Source organism: Tupaia chinensis, unplaced genomic scaffold, assembly GCF_000334495.1.
Source record: "Tupaia chinensis unplaced genomic scaffold, TupChi_1.0 Scaffold000185_1, whole genome shotgun sequence".
Taxonomy (NCBI): domain Eukaryota; kingdom Metazoa; phylum Chordata; class Mammalia; order Scandentia; family Tupaiidae; genus Tupaia; species Tupaia belangeri.
Window position 1 is genome coordinate 3379501 of NW_006159660.1, and position 24918 is coordinate 3404418.

Consider the following 24918-nt stretch of genomic DNA (forward strand, 5'->3'; position numbering starts at 1 on the left):
ATAAATTGAAGAAGATACTCAAGAAATGGAAACGACAGCTTATATCTATATATTAGGGACTGGTTATTGCTAAAACATCCTTACTACTCAAAGAGATTTATACATCCCATGCAATCCATATAAAAATATCAAATAAAATTCTTTTTCCTTTTTCCTTTCTTTCTCTTTCTTTCCTTTTTTTTTTTTTTTTTTTTTTTTTTTGCCATAGGGTATATGTACTTGTGGGAGAGGAGAGAGACAGAGAGGGAAAGTGAGAAATCACCCGGGAGAATGGCCATGCTGCAATCCCTTCTCCTTCATTCTCCTTTTCGCATTTTGGGCACATGCACACATGGGCTCAGCATGATTTTCAAACCACCCGATCCTGGACTTGAACCATAATCTGCCATGTAGGAATCCAGTCACCTTAACAACCATGCCACTGGCTGGCCCAGCCAAATAAAATTCTGAATATAAATAGAATAAACAATCTACAAGTTCTTATGGAACCACAAAAGACCCCTAATAGCCAAAATAATCTTAAGCAAAATGAATGAAGCTGTAGGCATCACACTACCTGACTTCAAAATACACTACAAAGCAGTAGTAACAAAACAGCATGGTACTGACTAAAAAAACAGATATATAATCCAATGGAAGAAAACAGAGAGACCAGGAATAAATCCATGCATTACAATCAACTAATTTTTGACAAGGGTGCCAAAAGAACACATTGGGGTAAAAAGATAATCACTTCAATAAATAGTGATCAGAAATGGTATATCCACATGCACAAAAACGAAACTAGACTCCTATCTTTCACAACATACAAAAGTCAACTAAAATGTATAAAAGTCTAAATGTAGGACCTGAAACTATGAAATTATTATAAGAAAACATAAAGGAAATACTTCACAACATTAATCTAGGGAAGAAAATAAGTATGAGGTGAGGGATGTGTTAAGTACCCTGATTTGATCATTATACAATGTGTACATATATGAGAACATCACACTGTACCCCATAAAAATGTACTATATAATGTGTCAACAAAAATAAAAAGAAACTGAAAAAAAGAAAACTTTTCTACTTATGGATGTAAGAAATATCTTTCTACAAACCATTCAGGAGAATGTCCCGAGCAATTGTAGAAATTTCACTAGGATTAGAATTTCTATGACAAATGCTATGCTGTTTTATTTTTAAAAGATAAAAAACATATATAGGATATAATTTATTTTGTTAACACTTTGTTAACAGACAATATTAGCAATTTTTTAAAATTTGGTCATCTAACAGGTAAACATTTCTATTCTGTTATTTTACTCTGCTTTCCCCTTTGTTACTAGTAAAGTCAAGAATTATTTTCAGGCTTATTGCCTATTTGTGAATTGTCTGTTTATATACTCTGCCTCTCTCTCTCTCTCTCTCTCTCTCTCTCTCTCTCTCTAAGACAGAGTCCTTTAAGGATCCTGCTGCCTCAGATTCACAGCTGAGAGTACAGCTTTGTACAATCACACCAGCACCTTTTTCTTTTTTTAGGTTTTGCCATAGGGTACCTGCCCTCTTCCTCTCCAGAGAGAGACAGAGGGAGACAGAGAAAAAGAAATCACTCCCTAGTGGTGATGGTCATGCTGCAATTCCTTCTCCTCCATTCTCCTCTTGGGATTTTGGGCATATATGCACACATGCCCAGTGTGATTGTCCAGAGTTGGTTTTTGTTTGTTTGTTTGTTTTGTTTTTGCTATAGGGCATCTGCACTTGCCTCAGAAACAGAGAGAAAAAGCGAAAAATCAACCCCCGGGCGGATGGCCACATTGCACTCAATCCCTTCTCCTCTATTCTCCTTCTGGGATTTTGGGCATGTATACACATATGCCCAGCATGAGTTTCAAGCCTCTGGGCCTGGGACTCAAACTGTGGTTGGCCATGTGGGAGTCTAGTGCCGTGTGATTTTCAAGCTGCCAAGTCAGAGACTCAAATCCTGATTGGCCATGTGGAAATCCAGCACCTTAAACACCCTGCCATCTGTTTGTCCTTGCACAACTCATCTCGCCATGCTGCCCAGGCCAGACTCAAGTGTATGATCTTCCTGCCTCAGCCTTCCCAAGTCACTGAGGTTTCAGTCTCACTTAACTGCCCTTGGTTTAGGATGGTCCAGGAATCAAACCAAGGCTTCCCATGTTGTCTCAACTTGAGGAGCATGGCATCTTTGCAGCCCCCACTGTGGCTGGGCCCCTGTCTATTTTATGATTAGCTTATTGTAATCAATTTGTAGAAGTTTAGAAAACCTCTGGATGTTCACACCATTATGGATAAAGTTGCATAGGGTAAATAATATCCTATACCTTAAATTTTTATATTTCTATGTATTTTGGTGATTATTAAATGTCCATTCAGAATAAGTTGTCTTATGTTTTAAATGGCATTACAATATTTAAGCGTATTCTAATTTTTTACCTAAAATTTTGTTGACAGACAATTATGTTGGTTCTAGTCTTCTGGAATTATAAGCAACACAACAAAGAATATCACAAGTTATTTTGCACTCAAATATTTATGGGATAAATTCCTAGAAATAAAATTACTCAGTTATTTGAGAAAACATTCTTTGTTTTGCATTCTTTTCTGTAAGTATTATATATATAAATAATAGCATATGTAAGTGTACACTTTGATGAATAATAACAAAATTAATAACTGTATGTATGTAATTATTTTGGGGTAAAGAATTAGAATGTTACCAGCAACTGTCTCATGCTTCTCCCAATTTGTGCTCTTCTCCTTCTCTCAAATCTAATGTCTTATACCAAAATATTTTACATGTTTTAAACTTTATGTAAATTAACTCACACATTATGTATTAAAATATGTTTGGCTTTTTTCTTATATCTTGTATGTAAATATAATTCATTCATTTTCATTGCTATAAAATTCAACAGAACTAAGTTATTACAATATATTCATTCTACTATAATGGAAATTTTCTTTTTATTTAGTTTAGAATTGTCATAAATATTGCCATTTCACATAATGCTTCTATCCTTTAGTGTACATGTGTTTGTTTATACCTAGAAATGAAACTTTCATGATGTAGGCTATGTGTAAACTCAAACGGGAGAGACAAGAATCGTAATTTTATAAATTGGATGTATCAATTTATGCTTTGGGAATTCTTGCTACCCACTATATTTGCCAATGATACATACATATGTACATATATATTATTTTTTATTTTAAATTTACTTATTTACGTTCATTCATTGTGCATCATTACAGTATACAAAATGAGATTTTCCATCCAGAATACACTGTATATTGGCTCAATTAAGGATATTACCATATGTATTATTATCAACAAATAATTTCCCATTTCTTGTTTCTTATACATTTTGCTTTTATATATTATTTATTTTTATAATTTATATTTCTTCTTACATGTTCAAATTTCTTTTGCATTTTTTTTCTATTGAATAGTTTTATTTTTACTTACCAATTAATGAGATTTCTTTTAACCTCTGGATACAACTCCATTGTGAGATACATATAATCTAAATGTCTTTTCCTTGTCTTGCTATTTTACTCTCTAACAGTATCTATTTTCAGGAATATCTTAATGTTTTCCTTTATGGTTAGTACTTTTTAAGTATTATGTGTGTGTGTGGGGGGGAATTAATTGCCAGAGGGCATGTGTGATCACCAGAGAGAGAGAGAGAAATCACTTCTGGCCTTTTTGGCTACGATCAAGTGGAGAGAAAGAGAAAGCACCCTTAACGGGTTTTGGTCATAGTGCAATCCTTTTCCCTCCATTTCTCCATCCTATCAGGATTTGGAGCATGCATGCACATATGCCCAGGGTCAGGGTTCAAAATGTGGCCAGCGGGAACCAGCAGTTAGTGTAATGGCTATGTCGCTGGACTCCCACGTAGTCGACCGCGGTTCGTGTCTCGGACCCGGTGGCTTAAAACTCACGCCGGGCGCGTGTGCGTGCATGCCCAAGATCTCGAGAGGAGAATGGAGGAGAAGGGATTGCGGCGTGACCATCCCCCCTGGGGGGGTGATTCCTCGCTCTCTGTCTCTATGTCTCTCTCTGTCTGGCGAGCGCACGCGCCCTACAGTGAAAATCTCTCCAAAAAAAAAAAAAAAATGTGGCCAGCAATGATCTATCTTTCTAAGCACAGTGTTAAACTGCTGTGCACCCTACCACCACCAAATTGTTTTTTAACCAAAGTTTTATGAAGATATTCTCCTATTATATTTTCTAGAGTATTTGTATAGTGGGAAGGAAGAGTTAAATTTCATTTTTCAACATGATTATTCAATTGACTTTGTATTATTTATTGGAGGAAAAAAATGTTGTCATTTCTCTTCTTGCTCTACAGAGGTAAATTGGCTATGTATGACTGAATCTATTTCTGGATTCTTCATTCTATCCACTGGTCTATTTGGTTATTCTGTGCCAATAAAACATTGTGATGATTAATGAAGCTTTATGTAATAAGTTTTGTTCTTAGAGTAAAGTAAAACTCCCGTATCTAGTTTTCTTTAATACTATCTTAGCTAATTATAACACTGCCTTTCTTTATAAATTTTAGAACCAATTTTCAATTTCCAGGCAAGAAATATGCTGAAATTTTGATTGAGAATATTGTGAATCTATAAATTTGTGGGGTCAATTTGTGGGAAAAATTGATATCACTACATTATTACTGAATTTTCCAGCTTATCAGATTCTTTGATTTATCTAAAGCTTCATAATTTTCTGTGTCATAGTTTTAAACAGCTCTTGTTAGATTTATTCCTAGATCTTTTTTTAAAAATTCAACTGTAGTCGAGTTATTATTTTTATATAATTTAATATTAATTTTGGGGTTTTTTTGGAGAGGTTTTTGCTATAGGGCATGTGCACTCGCCAGAAAGATAGAGAGAGACAGAGATACAGAAAGCAAGAAATCACCCCCCAGGGGGGATGGCCACGCTGCAATCCCCTCTCCTCCATTCTCCTCTCAGGATCTTGGGCATGCATGCACACACGCCCGGCGTGAATTTAAGCCACTGGATCCGGGACTCAAACTGCAGTCGACTACATGGGAGTCTAGCAACATAACCATTACGCCAACTTCTGGTCTCACTAATTATTTTTAAGTATGTGGAAATATAATTATTTTTATATTGAGTTTTGTACCCAACAATCTTAACCTCAATCACTAATTCCAATAATTTATTTGCTGAGTGTTTGCATGTTGTATGTACACAAGCATGATTTTTTTCTATTTTCTTCTTCTCTAATCTATTAACCTTTGATTTATTATTCTTCTTGTACTGCCTTGTCTAGGTCCATCAGCACAGTGAATAGAAGTGGAGTTAGTAGCAATTTTGTTATGATGGTATGAATGTCATGTCTCCCCCAGATTCATACATTAAAACCTAAGCTCTGAAAGACAATATTAAGAGACAGAACATTTTGGAGGTGATTAGGTATGAAGGCTCCAATCTTATGAACAAGATTAAGTGTCTTTATGAAAGAGACCTGAGAGAGCTTTTTTCCCCTTCCGCCAAGTAAAGAGATAACTAGAACGTGCCATCTTTGAATGAGCCCTCACCAAACACTGAATCTGCTTATACCTTGATTTTGATTCTCAGTGCTCCAGAATTGTGAGCAATATATTTTTGATGTTTATAAATTACCTTGTGTAAGGTATGTTGTTACCTTAAAGCAGCTCAAATGGACCAAGGTAATTGTCTTGTTTTTACCTCAGATATAAAGCTTCTACTAATTTACCATAAAGTTTGCTATTAGTCACAATGATCAGTTAAGTGATTGTTTTTTGGTTTTTTTTTTTTTTTTAGTTGTTTGACTATTTCTTTTCAAATCATGAATGAATGTTGAATTTTATCAGGTGCTTTTTTTTTTTGCATTCCTGATTTAATCATACAGTTTTTCTACTTTCTTCTGTTAATATATTACACTGATTTACTTAAAGTGTTAAGTGTATTCCTAGGGTAAACCAAACTTATATTATTTTTTATTGCTAAATTTATTCATATTTTGGTTGCAACTTTAGCATCTATCTCCATGTACAATATGAACCTATAATTTTCTGAACTTGTAAAGGCCATTTTAAGTTTTGGCATTAAGTTATGTTGCCCTTGTGAAATAAGATAAACATGGTTTCGTCTTTTGTAATCCTCAGAAAGATTTTGTATAATAGTTGTATTATTTATTTCTTAAAAAGTTGGTGGAATTTACTTCAGTAGCTCCTTGAGCTAGGATTATTTTTGTTAGGCATTAGGCAGTTGCCTGTGTTGTCTTTCTCATACAAGCATAGGTTCTTCAGAGACTATCTCCTCCATAATTCCCTTATGTGGGAAATGTGTCTTCTAAGTGACCTATTCTAATAAACTTTAGCTCCTGAACCATATGACACATTTTCATAGGCTCTTCATTCTGATGTCCCCTTGACTTTGCAAGTCAATCTCTTGAAAAGAGAGCCATGAAAATCCATTGTGTGATACATATAATCACGCATTATTATCATATCAAATAATGGTACTACAGGCTGTCCCATAGTACCTTAATCCTCTCTTTTCATTCATCAGCTATTGTTGCTAGCTTTCCTGGCAAAGAATTTTCTCAAGAAGAAAGTGACCAATATCTATTGCTTACATATATCTTCCACACGACATTTGCCTGGATTAAGTTTTTCTGAGTCTTCTATGGCCTCTTAACCTAGACTTTCAGAGGAAATGTAAATACTTTTCAAGGACAATAACATCATCTAGAATCTTAAATCATAATGTTTATGTATCAAAAAAAGGAAGAATAAATATACAAATAAACAAAAACAAATTGGCATACATAAACATAATATAGTGTGACCAATAAACCAAGACAAGTAATAGACTAGTTATCAAATATAATATAATCAAACACAAATTTAAAGTAATTACATTGAATATGTTCAAGAAAATAAAAGGTGAGAATGATAATTTAGGGAGAGAACAGGAATCCTTAAAAGAGCCAGAGGATGGGGATCAGCAGTTGACATAATGGCTATGACGCTGGACTCCCATGTAGTTGACTGTGGTTCCAGTCCTGGACCCAGTGGCTTAAACTCACGCTGGGCGCGTATGCATGCATTTTCCAAGATCCCGAGAGGAGAATGGAGGAGAAGGGATTGCTGTGTGGCCATCCTCCCTGGGGGGTGATTTCTTACTTCCTGTCACTCTGTCTTACTCTTTCTGACGAGCACACACACCTTATAGCAAAAACCTCTCCCCAAAAAAAGGAACCAGTGGATGGCATAATGGTTACATTATTCAACTCTCACGAAGTCGACTGTGGTTCAAGTTCCGGCCTCGGCGACTTGAAACTAACGGTCAAGGAGAGGCAAGGGGGACTGGGGGATGGGGGTTGGAGGTTAAAGGCCCTGGATTCCAACATGGCCGATTGTGGTTCATGTCCCAGACTTCGCAGCTTGCTTTCTCCCTTTCCTTTTCTCTCTTGCTCTGTCTCTTTGATCAAATTAAAAATAATAACAAATGGAATTAAAAATAAATAATTCTAAACAAACAAAAGAATTCACATGGGGCACACGTGTGTGCCTGCATGCCTAAGATTCCAAGAAGAGAATAGAAGAGAAGGGATTGTGGCTTGACCATCCCTCCATGGGGTAATTTTTCACTTTCTGTTTCTGTCTCTCTGGTGAGTGCAAGTGCCCTAAAGCAAAAATCTCTCTCTTAAAAAAAAAAAAAAAAAAATAGAACTGGGACCAGTAGTTGGTGTAATGGCTATGTTGCTGGATAACCATGTAGTCTACCACGGTTGGAGTCCCAGGCCTGGTGTCTTAAACTCTTGCTGGGCATTGGCCATCTCCCCTGGGGGTGATTTCTCACTTTCTATCTCTCTGTCTCTCTCTGTCTTTCTGGCATGTGCACACACCCTATAGCAAAAACCTCTCAAAAAAAAAGTGTAAAAAAAAAAAAAAAAGAACTAAAAGAGTGCTGGCAGGTGAAGTGATGGGTAAGGCACTGAAATCTCACATGGTCAACTACAGTTTGAGTCCCAGAACAGGCAGTTTGCCTTTTCATTCTCTCTCTCTCTTTCTTTTTGGTCCAATTAAAAAAGAATAAGTAAATATTTTTAAAAGAAGAATTGAAAGAAAGGTCTAGAACTAAAAAATAAGACAACCGAAATTGAATGGAGAGTCCACCATTAAATTAGAAACAGTTGAAGAGAATTAGTGAATTCTAAATCACTAGTCAAAAAAAAAAAATTGAGACCATCAGATGCATAATGGTTATGTCACTGTACTATCATGTAGTCAACCATGGTTCAGGCCTTAGACCTGGTGGTTGAAACTCACACCAGGTGCTTGTGAGTGTGTACCCAAAGCCCCGAGAGGAGAATGGAGGAGAAGGGATTGCAGTGAGACCATCCCCCCATGGGCTGATTTCTCACTTTTTGTTTCTCTGTCTCTCTGTCACTTTGGCAAGCCCATGTGCCCTATAGCAAAAGTCTCTCTTAGGAAAAAAAAATTTTAAATGAAACAAAAGGAGAAAAATTTTTTTAAAAAAGAAACAAAAATGTATGAGTGTAATAACAACCTAACAATCCCCTAGTAACACCAAAAGTGAGAACACTGTAACAAATTTAACATCAGGAAAGAACAAATAACCACAATTTAAATTTAAATTATTATTTTTCTTATACTATGTTCAATTTAATAAAAACATCCAATTAAGTGCTTCATTCCATATTTAGGGTCAGAGTATTTTAAAAGAAACATCTAGGGGCCAGCAGTTGGCATAATGGCTATGTCACTAGACTTCCATGTAGTTGACAATGGTTCAAATCCCGGACCCGGTGGCTCAAACTCACGTCAGGCACATGTGCGTGGATGCCTAAGATCCCAAGAGGAGAATGGAGGGGAAGAGATCATGGCGTGGCCATCTCCCTTGGGGGGGATGATTTCTCACTTTCTGTCTCTTTGTCTCTCTGTGTCTTTCTGGCGAGCACATGTGCCCTATAGTAAAAAGCTCTCTCTCTCAAAAAAAAAAAAAAAAAAAGAAACATCTAAAAAAAATCCACCATATTAGTTAAATAACACAAATCAGAAGGAAAGTTTAATTACTTACATTCCATATGCTGAGCTTACAGCAAGACTAGTAATCTGTTGGGGAGGTTCTCCATCTACCCAAACCAACTGAATAACAAGCTCTGCTTGATATCCTGGAGGCATCCGCACTGGTCGTGTCTTAACACTAGAAGAAAGAAAATAATAATCATTCTATCATATACTGTTCAATAGGCATACTCATGCTTATCTTGAGAATGTACATAGAATTATCGTATAAAAATATACACAAAAGCACTGGGGAAAGCACTCAGGTGGCCATTGTCTTCTAGCTTTCTCAAAGTATACCAAGCCACTTAAGACTGTTTAGTTTTTCTGTAAGTAGATTTTAGTTAGTCAGGTCTTCATCACTTCCTTTATTTTTTCTTTTGAGGACAGCATTTTTAATTATTTTATTATATAATTATTTTTCATATGTAATATTTGTTACATACATATAAGTTATAAAGTATATATTTTTTAGGGAGACTTTTGCTATAGGGTATGTGAGCTCGCTGGAGAGACAGAGACAGAGAAACAAAAAGCAAGAAATCCTCCCCCCGCAGGGGGGATGGCCATGGTACAATCCCTTCTCCTCCATACTCCTTTTGGGGTTTTTGGGCACACACACACGTGGTCAGCATATTCTTAAGCTGTTGGGTCCAGGACTTGAACCACAGTCGACTACATGGGTGTTCAGGGACATAACCATTACACTATCTGCTGGTCCCTATAGTGTAATATTAGAAAGAATGCTTATTATGTTACCACCCAATCAGCATACCCAACCTGAATTTTTGCTCCTTTCCTCTTAACCTATTTCACCTATATCCTTCTGTATTCCAGTTGACAGTAACTCCTATCCTTCTAGTTATTTAGTTAAAAAAAAAAAAACTTAAAATCATCTTTGACTTATATCCTTTCTCACCCTTCACATTCAATTAATTGTCAAATGTTACTGCTGATGCTACATTTGCTATGTTCAAAATATATCCAGAACTTGAGCTTGAGCCTTTTTACTTCTCTATTGCCCCACCCTAGTTATAGCTGACTACATATAGACACATGCGCACGCGTGCGCGCACGTACACACACACATACACACACACACAAACAGGATGCCTATATAAATTTAAATTTCAAATAAACAATAAATAGCTCTTTAAAATATCAATATGTCAAATGTAATGTTTGGGATGTACTGATAGTAAAAACAATATTCATTGTTTATCTGAAAATCCAACTTAAATATGCACTCTATATTTTATTTGCTAAGTTTAAGCCACCGGGTCCAGGACTTGAACTGTGGTTGATTACATGGGAGTCCAGCAACATAGCCATTACGCTAACTGCTAGTCTCTATTTTATTTGCTAAGCATGGAAGTCCAATAGCTACCTAAGTGGTCTCCTACCTTCCTCCCTTCTCTCCATCCCCAAATCCATTTTTAACAAAGCCAGTAAAAAGTGATCTATTTAAAATGTAGTCTGGTCATGTCATTTCTCTATTCAAAACCTGATAATGATTCCACATCATTTTCCATTGGGAATAAAAAGCCTATAACTGGTCCTCTATTGCCTATCTGACTTTTTTTTTTTTTGGAGAGGTTTTTGCTATAGGGCGTGTGCACTCACCAGAAAGACAGAGAAACAGAAAGCGAGAAATCACCCCCCAGGGGGGATGGCCATGCCGCAATCCCTTCTCCTCCATTCTCTTCTTGGGATCTTGGGCATGCACACACACGTACCTGGCATGAATTTAAGCCACTGGGTCCAGGACTAGAATCGCAGTTGACTACAGGGGAGTCCAGCAACCCAGCCATTAAGCTAACTGCTGGTCCCCTTGCCTATCTGACTTTTATCCCTGCCTTCTGTGACAAGCCCTCTGTTACCTATGTCCTACTACCCTATCCTCTGAGGCCCTGCGAACACTCACACGTGTGCATGAGCACACACACACACACACACACACACACACACACCTCTAGCTATGCTGACCTTGTTACTGTTACTCAAATTTTCTAAGCACTTTGCTAAGGTCTTTGCTCTAGCTAGTCCTTCTGTCTAAAACACTTTTTCTTAAGATATTATTTGGCTAACTTTCTCAGCTTCTTTTAAACTTTCATTTACAGCTCAACATCTTAATGAGGTCTCTGAGAGCTGCCTACTTTGTACACTAGGAATCACAAAATAATCAATTACACAAGTATTTATATAGATAAGAGTTGTAATATTGGTAAAAATGAAGAGTTGGTTAGCTGAAATTCCTATTTATCAACTAATGTATGAACCTAAATTTAGCACAGGAACGTAATTTAGGGATGGGTATCAGTGGGTAATTTAGCAAAGCACAGATTATATACAACTCAAGAATCATTTGTTATATAATGTAACTCAGAAAATAACATATTTGAACCGGTTATGTTGCTTGGTTCCTAGCCACTAACTACATAATATACTATTCCCTTTGGTTCTCTTAATTATCCTGAAGATTATCTTCACTATTTTTCAAGTCAACAATATTACATTTCAACAATAATTACTCCTTACTTCATCTTCACTACTAGAACTTCATTGATTTTCCTGGCCTTTCTTTCATCCTGTCTTTTAAGTCCCTACCTTTAACATTTTTTAATTTTGTAGAAAAATACTTAGATTAAATCATTCTCACTTTACTTTCATAACCTTTGGTAAGTTTTTTTCTATTTATTTTTCCTTTTTAAAAAAACTTCATAGGAAATGTTTGGGAAGGAAAATCAATGATTACTAAAGTATAGCCACTTCTAATTGTATGGATTTTATTCCTGAAATCTTATCTCTAGAATTTCCATGTTTTCATAAAAATAAGAGAACTAACTGTCTAAAGTTCCTTGAGTAGCAGATGTAGATATTTTCAAATGGGAATGACAGCCTTGCTTAGGTTTAATTCTCTAACGAGTTAACACTAGAGACACTGGTTTGATGATGTAGAAACAGTTAATTAATAATTTAAACTCTTATTATTAAATAGCTTACAAACAAGATAAATATTACTATGGGTTTTAGTAACTTAATGTTTCATTTTATTATTATGCTAAACTTCATTAGATATATTCTGATAACACAATTAATTTAAAAATAGCAATAGTTAGAAAAAAGAAACAATAGGTAATATACTAGCAATCATGAGAGAAATCCTTTTTTTTCTAATATAGTACTCTTTGGTAGTTGCTAAACTAGGTTTTCTTTTTGATTCCAGAAAGGCTAAAGAAATTCCAGAAACATACTCTTCAGTTGGAAGGTACCAAGAGAGTGCCCAAGTTTCTATGCTGCCAAACTTCCCTTCGTATCAGCGCCATGTTTTGCGGGCCAGCAGGTTGCATAGTGGTTAAGGCACTGAACTTCCACATGGCCAACCACACTTCAAGTCCCTGACCTGGCAGCTCGAAAACCACACTGGCCCATGCCCCAGATCCTGAGAGGAGAATGGAAGAGATTGCAGTGTGGCCATTCCCCTGGGGGGTGATTTCTCACTTTTCTTACCTATGTCTCTCTCTGGCAAGCACACCCTCCCAGTGACAAAAAACCTTAAAAACCAAACAAACACATTGTTTTCTTTTCTTTTCTTTTTTCTTTTCTTTTCTTTTCTTTTCTTTTCTTTTCTTTTCTTTTCTTTCCTTTTCTTTTCTTTTCTTTTCTCTTTTCTTTTCTTTTCTTTTCTTTTCTTTTCTTTTCTTTTCTTTTCTTTTCTTTTCTTTCTTTTCTTTTCTTTTTTAATAGAAATTTTTGCTGTAGGGCACATGTGCTCCAGAGAGACAGAGAGGGAGAGGGAGGAAGTGAGAAATCACACCCCTACTGGGGGTGGAGCATGCTGCAACCTCTTCTTTATTCTCTCAGGATTTGGGGCAAACAGGCATACAGGCTTGGCTGGAATTTAAAGCAGGAGGTGGGGGACTAGGGGGGACTAGCACCACAGTCAGGCATGTAGGAATCCAGTGCCTTAACCACTACAACCTGCTGGCTCCCCACCCCATGTTGTCCTTAGGATCATTCTAAGAAGGAAATATATGAAAGATGAAACTATTGTACCCTCTTCATAGATGTTGAAAGAAAAAAGGATACCCTTTAGAGGACTGTAGATCACTTTACAACAGCTTCGGAGAGGAATGATTTTATTTATCAGAGTTTCAAAGACTTAGATAATTAATAAGTAAAATTATTTTTAAAATTTGACAGCAACTCTTACTTGAGGCATGGTATACTGTCCTTAGTTACTCCTTCACTAGCCACAGTGTTAGTGCTCCCGGAAAGACTTCTTGAAGGAAGCTGGGATGAGAGATCTGGAAACGGAGGACTCGTTTCTGGTTCAGGGGTAATAATATCTTCAACATCATACTGAAGTCGTACCTCTAATGACTTAAAAAAACAAAAGTCATAATAATAAATCATATTAAAATATCTGAAAACTTTTTAGCAATTCTTTTCTATTTTTCAGATTAATAAATTCAATTTCAATTTACAGTAAAGTTGAGTAGTATCCCAAACTGAATTTAGTAGTGAGTTATATGGCATATTCAGTAGTAATCACAAAAAATGTAAATTTTTAAAAATCCTTCAGAATTATAAAAAAAACTACCTACCACTGGAGATAAAGATTTTATATAATAAATATTTTTTAACATAAAGCATAAACTACAAAATAAACTATAATTTAATACATGGAAAAATAAAAGGAGAAATTGGTCATGTTTGTTTCAGTGAAAGAAATTAAACCAGATGAGTGTGTGCATGCATGTGTATGTGAGAGTGTGTGTATGAAATCATTATTTATACAAAGTATTTTAGTTTAAAAAACATCCATATCATTTTGAGTTTGCATTAATTCACTAAAACTTTCCCAAAATAAATATTTTTTTTGGTGTTTGTTTCATTACTCTTTCTTGTTTATGTTCCATTCATTTGGTCAGAATTATGTGATAGAAAGCTAATATACATAGGAATGAAAAGGTGATCAAAACACCTTTTTATTAAAAACAAAACAAAACAAAAAAGCCTTTTTATAAACTAAAAATGTTTTAAAATTAAATACTTCTGACTACATTAAACACTTTATTTAAGACTGATTTTACAGTAAATATTTGCCCCACAATGTAAAAATGAGCATTTTTTGAGATGAAAAACAATTGCTTATAACAAATGTTATGGATGGAGAATACAGCAATATTACCAAAATTACATCATAGTTACCTTTTTAAATAAATAAATAAATAAACAAACAAATAAATATTATTCTTCAATTTGAACAGAGAGAGATGGGGGGAGAGAAAAGCATGGCAAATGAGAAAGCAAACTTCTAGGTCCCAGACTCAAACAGTAGTGGGCCATGTGGGCATCCAGTGACTTAATCACACCACCTGCCAGCCTCCCGTCAATGTTATCTTAAAATTACAAGAAAATCTCTAGTTGTGACAATGTAATTATCAATTATTGAGCATTTACTACATTTAGACACTATGCTGATGTCTTTATATAATCATCATGAAAATCCTATGAAATGGGTGTTAGTATTCCTGGGTTATTTTTCTTTTATATTTTTTTCCATTTTATTTACGTGGAAAATTACATAGGTGATAAAATTGAAACTTGTCCAGACTTTACTACTGACTAGCAACCTTGTGACTTTCTTAAAGTCACACGAATGTCATGGTAAACTTAGAATTAAAACCAAAGTTTAGGCCAGCTCTGAGGTCTACTGACAAAGAGAGACAGATCCCATATGGTCAACTGGGGTTCAAGTCCCACCCCCAATGGCTTGAGAAACACACTGGGTACTTGTGTGTGTGTGCCCAGAATAGCAATAGAATGGAGAAATGGAGGAAAAGGGATTGTGGCATGGCCACTCTCCACATCTCATTGTGGGGAACTTTTTCCTTATCTCTGTCTCTTACTTTATTTCTGGAAGTGTACATGCCTTCTGGCAATAATAAAACAAAAACAAAACCTAGGTTTATCTGACTTCGAAGTGTATATTTTTAACTAATATATTATAAAAGGGCAATATTAACTTTAGCTGTCTGAGGTTAAAAACACACACACTTAAACACAGGCCAACAGTGTATAATGGAATAGGACAATTTGTCTACAGGCACCTTAAACTAAATTTAGTCTATCTCATAAAAAAAAATCATTATTTTGAGTAGACTGTTTCATTGGTTTTTCACTGGTTTTAAAAGTAAGAATAGGTAAATAGCCCCATAAGTCTTTATCTTTTTATTTTTTATTTTAAAAAATTTTTGCTATAGGATGAGTGCTCTCACCAGAGATAGAGACAGAGAAAGAAAGAAGGAAAGTGAGAAATCACCCTCCAAGAAGGGAGGGACACACTGCAATTCTTTTCTTCTCCATTATCTTCTAGGGATTTGGGGCACATACATACATGCACCCTGCATGTTTTTCAAGCTGCAGGGTCCAGAGCACAATTGGCTATGTGGGATCCAGCCACTTAAACTCCATGCCATCTGCTGACCCACCCCATAATTATTTCTACCCTGCAAAATATATTGCTAAATAGAAGATAATTAAATAATCTTACTACAGTTGAGAATTAATATTTAAGGCTTTTAGTTAAGAAAACACAAATCAGATAAACATAAAAATTAAGAAAAATAAAGAACAAAGCCACCATTAATTTTACTTTTAAAGATAAATCAATTACTGTGTAATACCTATATATTATACACACACACACACACACATACACAGGTATATAGAAATATATATCCCACAATCATACAGATCTCAAAAAATCATATTGCATGATATAAATTTATACAATTTTTATTTGTCAGTAAAAATAAAAATAACTAATGTTAAAATTTGGGTTATTATTATTAATTATATGGGTATTAGAAGGAATTGACTTATTTTGGCCAGGTAGTTGCAACTTGTATAACATTGAAGATAAAAATGACAAATATATAACATTTTTATTTTGCAACAAGATTTACTTAAAATACTACATTGGGCTGGCCTAGTAGTACAGCAATTAGGTAGTGCACAGAGGAAGCTGGATTCTATATGGCCAACGGGAGTTCTAATCCTGACCTCATTGGCTTTACTCGTGGCATGTGGGTGCATGCCCAAGATCTTTAGAGATAGAGAACTGGAGGAAGAAGGATTATTGCAGGTCCCTTTAGGTGGTGCTTTCTGTCTCTGTCTCTCTCCCTGTTCATACACACATACATATTCTCTATTATGAATAAAAATAAAATAGAATTTCAAGAAAAGCACTTTTTTGACATTGATTTTTAAAATACCAAGTTTGATAGAGAACTATTTTTGTGATTTTAAGCCAAATGATCTTTTAAATATGTTAACTAACATTAATAATTAAAAATCTTATGAATTGTATAACTGGATACATAACATCATTCTTGATGGCTTAAAGCCATAATAACTAGTAGCCCAAATCCATTATAATAGCTTTTTAAAAATAATTGATGTGTAAAAGTTAAATTTTAAGTGACTTACCACTATTTCTGTTGTAATTTCATGTCTGCTGAACTTATAAATTATGACATATGCAGAGACTCCCGAGACACAGAGTATTCTGCTCTCTGGACACCAGTAAATCATCTGAACCGCAAATGGATCTTCCTCTACAATTTCACATGTTTGTTTTCCTTCTCCTATCTTCTGTTTTTCAAATACTTTTGAAGTTTTTAGCTTGTATAGCATCTGCAAAGTTACTATAAAATATTAAAGCACAGTTATCTTCCAAGTTAAACTTAGTTCTTAGATGTTGCTAAAGCTTTTTTGATGTAACTGTGGAACCATAAAAGTAAAACCTAAGCAGACAACATGAATTACATCTTAAATGGCAAGCACTTGGTACCATGCTCTCATATCAGTACAGGAGTTAAAAGGAAACCACAGGAAAACTAAAGCTAAAACATTTATTGAACAGATATTATATACTAAGGAATATATAGATGATTTGTCATGTGATCCTCAGGGCATTTTTATCCCTGTTTATAATGAAAATATCAGAGCTAAGAATGTTTACACTGGAAATACTGAATATAATTCTCCCTTATAGGAGATTCCTCAATCCTTATTCAATACTTTCACCTTTGATTGCTAGATAAGAAATTATTGCTTTCTTCACTTGTTGAGAGTTTACTCCTTTAAACAAATTTTTAGACATTCCCTCAGCTGAGAAACATTGTAATTTACCAGATAATAATACTAGGAATCCAATAATTGGTAATTATTTTAGATAAAATCTTTTCTGAGTGTCTCTTTGTAAAGAAAGGGTCAGATATAATCTCATAAAACTCTTGATTTGTATATTATTAACAAGAATATTTATTATATTGGGGGGAGATATTTTTCCACTTGAGACTATGTTGATAATAATTTTCATATAAAAATGATTTATATGAAGAATCCTTGAGAAAAGTTTCAAAATGAGAAATTCCTTCCCAAACTGCACAATCTAAATCTAATCACAATAAAAACTAGGTTAAACCCAAATTGAAGGCGATTTTACAGAATTACTGTCCTGAACTTCTCAAAAATATTCATGTCATGAAATTAAATACTCAAGTACTATTCTAGATTTTTAAAAAACTCACAAAATATGAGGACCAAATACAACAATGATCCTAGATTTTCTTTTGTTATAAAGGATATGATTAGGACAATTGGTGAAAACTGAGTAAGATACAGAAATTAGATAATTGTGTTTTATCAGTGTTAATCTCCTGATTTTTGGTGACAACACTTTGGTTATGTAAGACAATGCCCTTGTTTGCAGGAAATACACATTGATACATTTAGGGTATGTAGTATTAGAGGAACATTCTGTCTACAACTTATTCTCAAAAGGTTACAAAACAGCTATATTATATATGTACATTTGTATGTGTGTGTGTGTGTGTGTGCATGTGTATGTGACAGATGGAGAGAGAGAGTCGGAGAGGGAGAGACCATATAGAAGGCAGAGAAAAGAAAAACAAGAGGGAGAGAATGGAGAGAGAGAAAGGGAGAATGGAAAATAGGAGAAAATAAATGCATGCATTGACATTTGGGAAATCAGACTGAACACAACATCTCTTAGTATTTTCTTTTTAATTTTTTCTCTAAACTCAAAATTATATCAAGCTAAAAAAGTTTTTAAAATGGGAAAGTCATTGTAGATGTTATAGCCTGGCTCCTGAGCTCAGATAGGATATCACTATCACAACCATTTTATGTTACAAGACAAGGGTAAAAGAATATTGGAGTCATAATTAAGGCCACTAATTAGTTAACATTGAGTTAATTAACAGATTATCCTTAATGGGCCTGACCCAATTAGGCCAACCCTGTAAAAGAAGAACTGGGGCTCTGATAGGAGAGAGACACTTTCTTACTGACTTTAAAGTTGCAAGCTACTGTGAATTCTGAAGACAGAAGAAAATAAAGTCTACCAACCACATAAACTTAGAAGAGAGCCTTGAGCCTGAGGTAAAACTATAACCCCAGCCAATATCTTGACTATAGTTCTGTGAGACCTTGAGCAAAGGACTAGGCTAACAGTAATCAGATTGGTAATACATAGGAACCGTGGGTTAATGAATGGGTGTTGTTCTAAGCTGTTGAATTGTGGTGATTTATTACCTGGAAGTAGAAAACTAATAAATGTAGTAGCAAAAAAACAATTCCATTCATTAAAATTCATCACACTTCCATTAGGAGACAGTAGTTCACAAAATTAGCATATTAAGTGATATTTCTCCAGTGACATCCATTAGGTTGGAGATATGCCCTTATGATTCACTATAGTAAAAAATATTGAACATGCTAAAATACTTCCTAGTTTATATTCTGAATATAATGAAATTATGTTTTATTTAAACCTAAATATTGTGTATACTTAATGGTAGTACACACTCTAATAATTAGAGTGTCCTCTCATATTTTAGAAGTTCAGGATGACTTTAAAGTGTTGAGAGAGGAGCAGTGACATCCCTATGCAATTAATTTTGTTCCTGTAATAAACTCAGATTTGCATGAATACATTTATCAAAAGAAACTCTTTTGCCCTTTAGAGCTTCCCCTTAAGCACTTGCTTTCTCCTGTGTGAAGTTGTAAAGAAACTTCAGAACTCAGGGCTTTAAAATCTTTTCAACTTTTTATTTTGATCATGGTTTGCTTGATTGCTGAGAGACTACCTTGTGGGCTAAGAGTATCGTCAATATTCAGCCTTTTTTGTTTGTTTTAGTTTCCCTCTAGCCTCATGTATCACTTTTTTTTTTTTAAGAGATATTTTTGTTATAGGGCATGTGCGCTTACCAGAGAGATTCTAGAGAGGGACAGAAAGCAAGAGATCACTCCCTAGCGGGGACAGCCATGCCACAATCCCTTCTTCATTCTCTTGAGATTTTGGGCACGTACGCACACATGCCTGATGTGTTTTAAGCTACTGGATCCAGGACTCCAGTCATAGTCAAGTCCATTACACCATCTGCTGTCCCTCATGTATCACTTTTATGTTGCCTTTTCATTAGTTTCCATTCCTGATAGGTCTCCGTATTTGCTGGAAATGTTTACTTGGATTTTCTGGTATTACTACAAAATTCAAACCTCCAACGCTATCTTGTATTCCTTATTTCCAAAAGAGTTACCTACATCTTCCTGGTTACTCATCCTCAGAAATGTGGAGTCATTATTAACTCTTATCTCCAATTGTTAGTATTTTTAAAAAATTCATACATTTAATCACTGTGTATCATTTTTGGTATAAATTATAGCACACTAAATGAATTTTCCCATCATAAATATATTGCACATATTCCAGTCAAAGACATTGCCATAAACATTATAATCAACAGATTTCTTTCCATTCTGGGTCCCTTAAATGTTTTGCTTTTTTCTTATATGTTACCCTATTAAAATCCTCTTCCTGGATTTACCTGGTCCAAATAAATCTTTTCCTTTTCTGACAACAAATAGAATTCAGGTTGCTTTTCATTTAGAGTTCTTATCATATTGTTTGCCTTGAAGTTATCTATTCTAGTCAGTACAGGTTTTCAGAAGGTGTGTGTATAAGCATAATGAAGTCTTAAGTATGTTTGCACGTCCTTGAGAAGAATACCTTATTTTTTCCTTAAATTACATAATTCTTAATTTTTAAAGAATTTTGACATTTCTCAAATCAATTCTTTTGGTCCTCACAATACTTGGTAGATAAGTAGGGGAGAAAGGGGTACAGATGCACTTGTTCAACAGATGCCAAAGGTACAGATGCACTTGTTCAACACCACACAGGTACAAAAGTCCTTGAACACAGGTAATATGACAAAATTTGGTACTTTTCCCAATGTACCATGCCTTGAGTAGAGAAAATGGGCTGCTGACAAAGATTAACTTAGTCTGGATCATTTCATGTTATTGAAGAAAAGATGTAGTGTAAAAGTTTAAGCTAGTCTAGCAATATAGGATATATATTTTTGTAACATAAATGTATATGTATACTAAAATATATATATAAATATATAAAATTTTAACTGCTCAAATTAAAAAGTGGTGGGTGGTTATGACTAAATATTAACCAATTCTATTATACAGGGAAAAACTTAAAACTTACTTGCAGAAGCATCCCAAAATTTTATTGATCCATCTGCATGACTAGATAAGAAATAAATTAGCATTAATTAAACTTTGTTAAAAAATCACTCCAAATATATAAAACTTCAGTTATTGTTAAAATTTTATTCAAAAATACCATTTTAATAAAAACTAACATATGATAAACATTTATCAGTTCAAAGCAATGGATTATTTTTTAAACAATACACTAAATCTAAATATTAGAAGAAAAAAAAGCTCCTTAAATCTTATCGGAAGATTTTATGTGTAATAGAGAGCAACAAAAAATGGCTTTTGGAAAAGGAACAATTTCTTATGTAAAATCATTTACTCTCTATGAATAAATGACAATATTTAGATTAAGATAAATATAAAATGAATGTCACAGTAAAATTAAGTTTCAAAATACAAAAGCAGATTCTTAAGCCTAGTTAAAATGTATCATTATTTGGTATAAATTATCTAATATCAATTCTATAAAAATTCATCTAGAAAATAGAAGAGGATAGAATACTTCCGAACATATTATTCTGGCATCAAAACCAGAAAAAATAAATCACAAGTAAGAGTTATAAACCAATATCCCTCATGAGCACAGGCATAAAAATCATCAACAACATATTAGCAAATCCAATCAAGCAACATATAGAAAGGATAGTACATGGCTAAATCATAAATATAAGGACAGTGAAAATAATGTCACCGTATTTAATTCACCATAATATCAAATTAAAGAAAAGCCACATGATCATCTCAATAGATGCAGAAAATGCATTTGACACAATTTACCATCCATTCATTAAAAAAAGAGAAAGCATCTCCATAAACTAGGAACAGAGGACGGGACCAGCAGTTAGTGTAATGGCTATGTCGCTGGACTCCCATGTAGTTGTCTGCGGTTCGCATCCCGGACCCAGTGGGTTAAAAATCATGCCAGGCGCGAGTGCATGCGTGCCCAAGATCCCGAGAGAAGAATGGAGGAGAAGGGATTGCAGCGTGGCCATCCCTCCTGGGGGATGATTTCTCGCTTTCTGTCTCTCTGTCTCTGTCTGGCGAGTGCATGCGCCGTATAGCAAAAAAACCTCTTCAAATAAATAAATAAATAAATAAACTAGGAACAGAGGAAACTTCTTCAATGTGATTGATAAAGGGCATCTGGGAACAAACTGCAGATATTGCCTAATATACATAATAGTGAAAGATCGAATATTTTTGCCCTAAGGTCAGAAACAAATAAAAAATGTTCATTCTCACCATTCTTATTTAACATAATACTGGAAGTATTAATCACGGCAATATGGGAAGAAAGAAAAATAGATACTGAAAAAGAAAATAAAATTCTTTCTATCTGCAGATCAAATTATTGACTATGTAAAAATCTGAAAGGCTCTACAAAAAGAATACTATAACTCAAAATGAATTGGAAGATTCAAATGACCTAACATTAAGTTTCATTCAAAAGCAATAGTAAAATTATTGTGCCTTTGATGGGTGAAACATGGACACACATATCAGTGGAACATAGTAGATTCCAGAAACAGATCCCCCATATATATAGCCAACTGATTTTTTTCTGGAAGAGAAAGATAGTAACTGACTACTTTACCTTGTTAACAGATTTATTGAGATATAGTTTACATACTCCAAGATTCATCCATTATGAGTATACAGTTTGAAAATTTTTAGTAAATTTATAGTTGTCATACCAATACTATCATTCAGTTTTAGAACATTTCCATCACCCAAGCATTTACTTCATGCTAATCCTTTCTTTTTTTTTTTTTTTTTGAGAGGTTTTTGCTATAGGGCGCGTGCGCTCGCCAGACAGACAGAGACATAGAGACAGAAAGCGAGAAATCACCCCCCAGGGGGGATGGTCACGCCGCAATCCCTTCTCCTCCATTCTCCTCTCGGGATCTTGGGCACGCACGCACACGCGCCCGGCGTGAGATTTAAGCCACCGGGTCCAAGACGCGAACCGCGGTCGACTACGTGGGAGTCCAGCGACACAGCCATGATGCTAACTGCTGGTTCCCCTAATCCTTTCTTATCACTGGTAGATCCCCTTGACCTACTTTCTGCTAATATAGATTTTCAATTGTTTTTTAGAATTCTCTTTAAGTGGAGCCCAAATAATATTTACTCTCTTGGGTCAGCATCTTTCACTTGGAGTACTTTTTTTTTTTTAGGATAATCCTCATTGTCACATGTATCAGTAATTTGTTCCTTTGTATTGCTGAGTACTATTCCATTATAAGGATTGTTTTCAGTTTTGGACTAACAGATGAAGCTACTATAAATGACCTTGTTGTTTATTTTCTCCACAGACATTTATAAAACTTTAGATTTTTATTAAACTCTGATATTTATAGATACTTATAAAATTTTATTGCTGAAAAATATCACAAGATGTTGGTCTGAGATATATAACCTAAAAACTTTAATCTTATTTCACTTTTGTCATATAATATTTGATATAAAAGTATATGTAACAGATTTAATACATGGACTATAAATACACTGAAATCATCCCCACAAAAAACTAACATTATTCATAACTAGCCTCCATACATGTGTTCTTCTAATTCTTTGTCTCCTTTGTCACCAGAAGCAACCACTATCCTTAAGTTATCATAACCTCTTTTTAAAAATAATATTACCATACATACAAGGGGACTTCAAAAATTTGTGAAAATAATGGAATATGAGCACTGAGTTGTAGATCATGCTGGGTAAAGTCTCTTTATAATGTAAATGATGTATAGTTATAGAATGTATAAATAATAATAATAAACATTTTTTTAAAAGTATGAGTATTTTGGTGCAAAAAAAAATTGAAAACCATGTATAATTTGTTTTCTTTTAGAGGTTTTTGCTATAGGGCACGTGCACTCGCTAGACAGACAGAGAGAGACAGAGAGAGAGAAAGCGAGAAATCACCCCCCAGGGGGGATGGCCATGCCACAATCCCTTCTTCTCCATTCTCTTCTCGGGATCTTGGGCACGCACGCACACGCACCCGGCGTGAGCTTTAAGACACCGGGTCTGGGACACGAACCATGGTCAACTACGTGGGAGTCCAGCGATATAGCCATTACCCTTAAGCTACTGGTCCCCCGCATAATTTTTTAATATACTTACTTTCAATGAACTTTTTGAAAATCCTTTGTATATGTACATTATGATGCCATTACTATACAGTTTTAAAAAGCAGCAAACATAAACAATATAATATTTATTAGAATAATCTTTTTTAAAATTATTTTATTTAACTTTATTATTATGATTATGATTATGATTTTGATTAGGCAGAGAGAGGGAAAGTGAGAGAGCAAGCCGCCAGGTCCAAGACTTGAACTGCATTCAGCCATGTGGGAATCCAGTGTCCTTAACCATCATGCCACCTGTTGGTCCCTATGAATATAATCTTTATAAATCACCAAGTATCAGGTATTTCTGCTAGTGATGAAAACACCAGACTAAGATAGTTTCTAAGATTTGGATATAACAGTACTGCTATGAAAATTCTTGTACATACCTTCTGGTGAACTAATGTATACATTTCTACTAGCTCTTAGGGTATCCATGTGTTTGACTTTAGTAGTTTCTGCTAAAGTTTTCCAAAGTAGTTATATCAATTTGCACTCCCACAGAACAGTGTGAGAGTTCCAGTTCCTCTATACCTTTGCTAACACTCGGTATTTTCCACCTGTTTTTCATTTTAGTCCTTCTGGTTGGGGTTACAGTAGTATTTCATTATGTTTTTCTTTTTTAAGAGAGATTTTGCTATATGACACATGTGCTTACTAGACAGAGACAGAGAGACAGAAAGTGAGAACTCACTGCCCAGGGGGAATGGCCATGCCACAATCCCTTTTCCTCCGTTCTTCTCTTGGGATTTTTGGCACACACACACACACACACACACACACACTCACCCAGCATGAGTTTCAAGCCACGGAGTCCAGGACTCGAACCACAGTCGACTACATGGGAGTCCAACAATGTAACCATTACTTCGACCAGCCATCTGCTGGTCCCTCATTATGGGCTTTTAATTTGCATTTTCCTAATTCCTAATAAAGTTGAGCACCTTTTCATATATTTATTTACTATTTACTACATTTAAATGCTGATATTTTTATGGTGGTAAATTTTATTTAACATAAAATTCACCATTTTAGCCATTTGAAAATATACAAATCAGTGGCAT

At 34.8% G+C, this 24918-nt stretch overlaps 1 protein-coding gene across 2 annotated transcripts in view; it reads right to left on the bottom strand.

The window, feature by feature from the left end:
- STXBP5L (syntaxin binding protein 5L) overlaps positions 1-24918 on the bottom strand; it is a 376137-nt gene that overhangs the window by 157593 nt on the left and 193626 nt on the right. For both annotated transcript variants that reach the window (XM_006146699.2, XM_006146698.2), the window contains exons 14-17: positions 20704-20744; positions 16602-16819; positions 13318-13487; positions 9118-9243 (exon numbers count right to left, since the gene is read on the bottom strand). In XM_006146699.2, coding sequence (XP_006146761.1) covers positions 9118-9243; positions 13318-13487; positions 16602-16819; positions 20704-20744 — 555 coding nt within the window. The remainder of the gene's footprint in view (positions 1-9117; positions 9244-13317; positions 13488-16601; positions 16820-20703; positions 20745-24918) is intronic.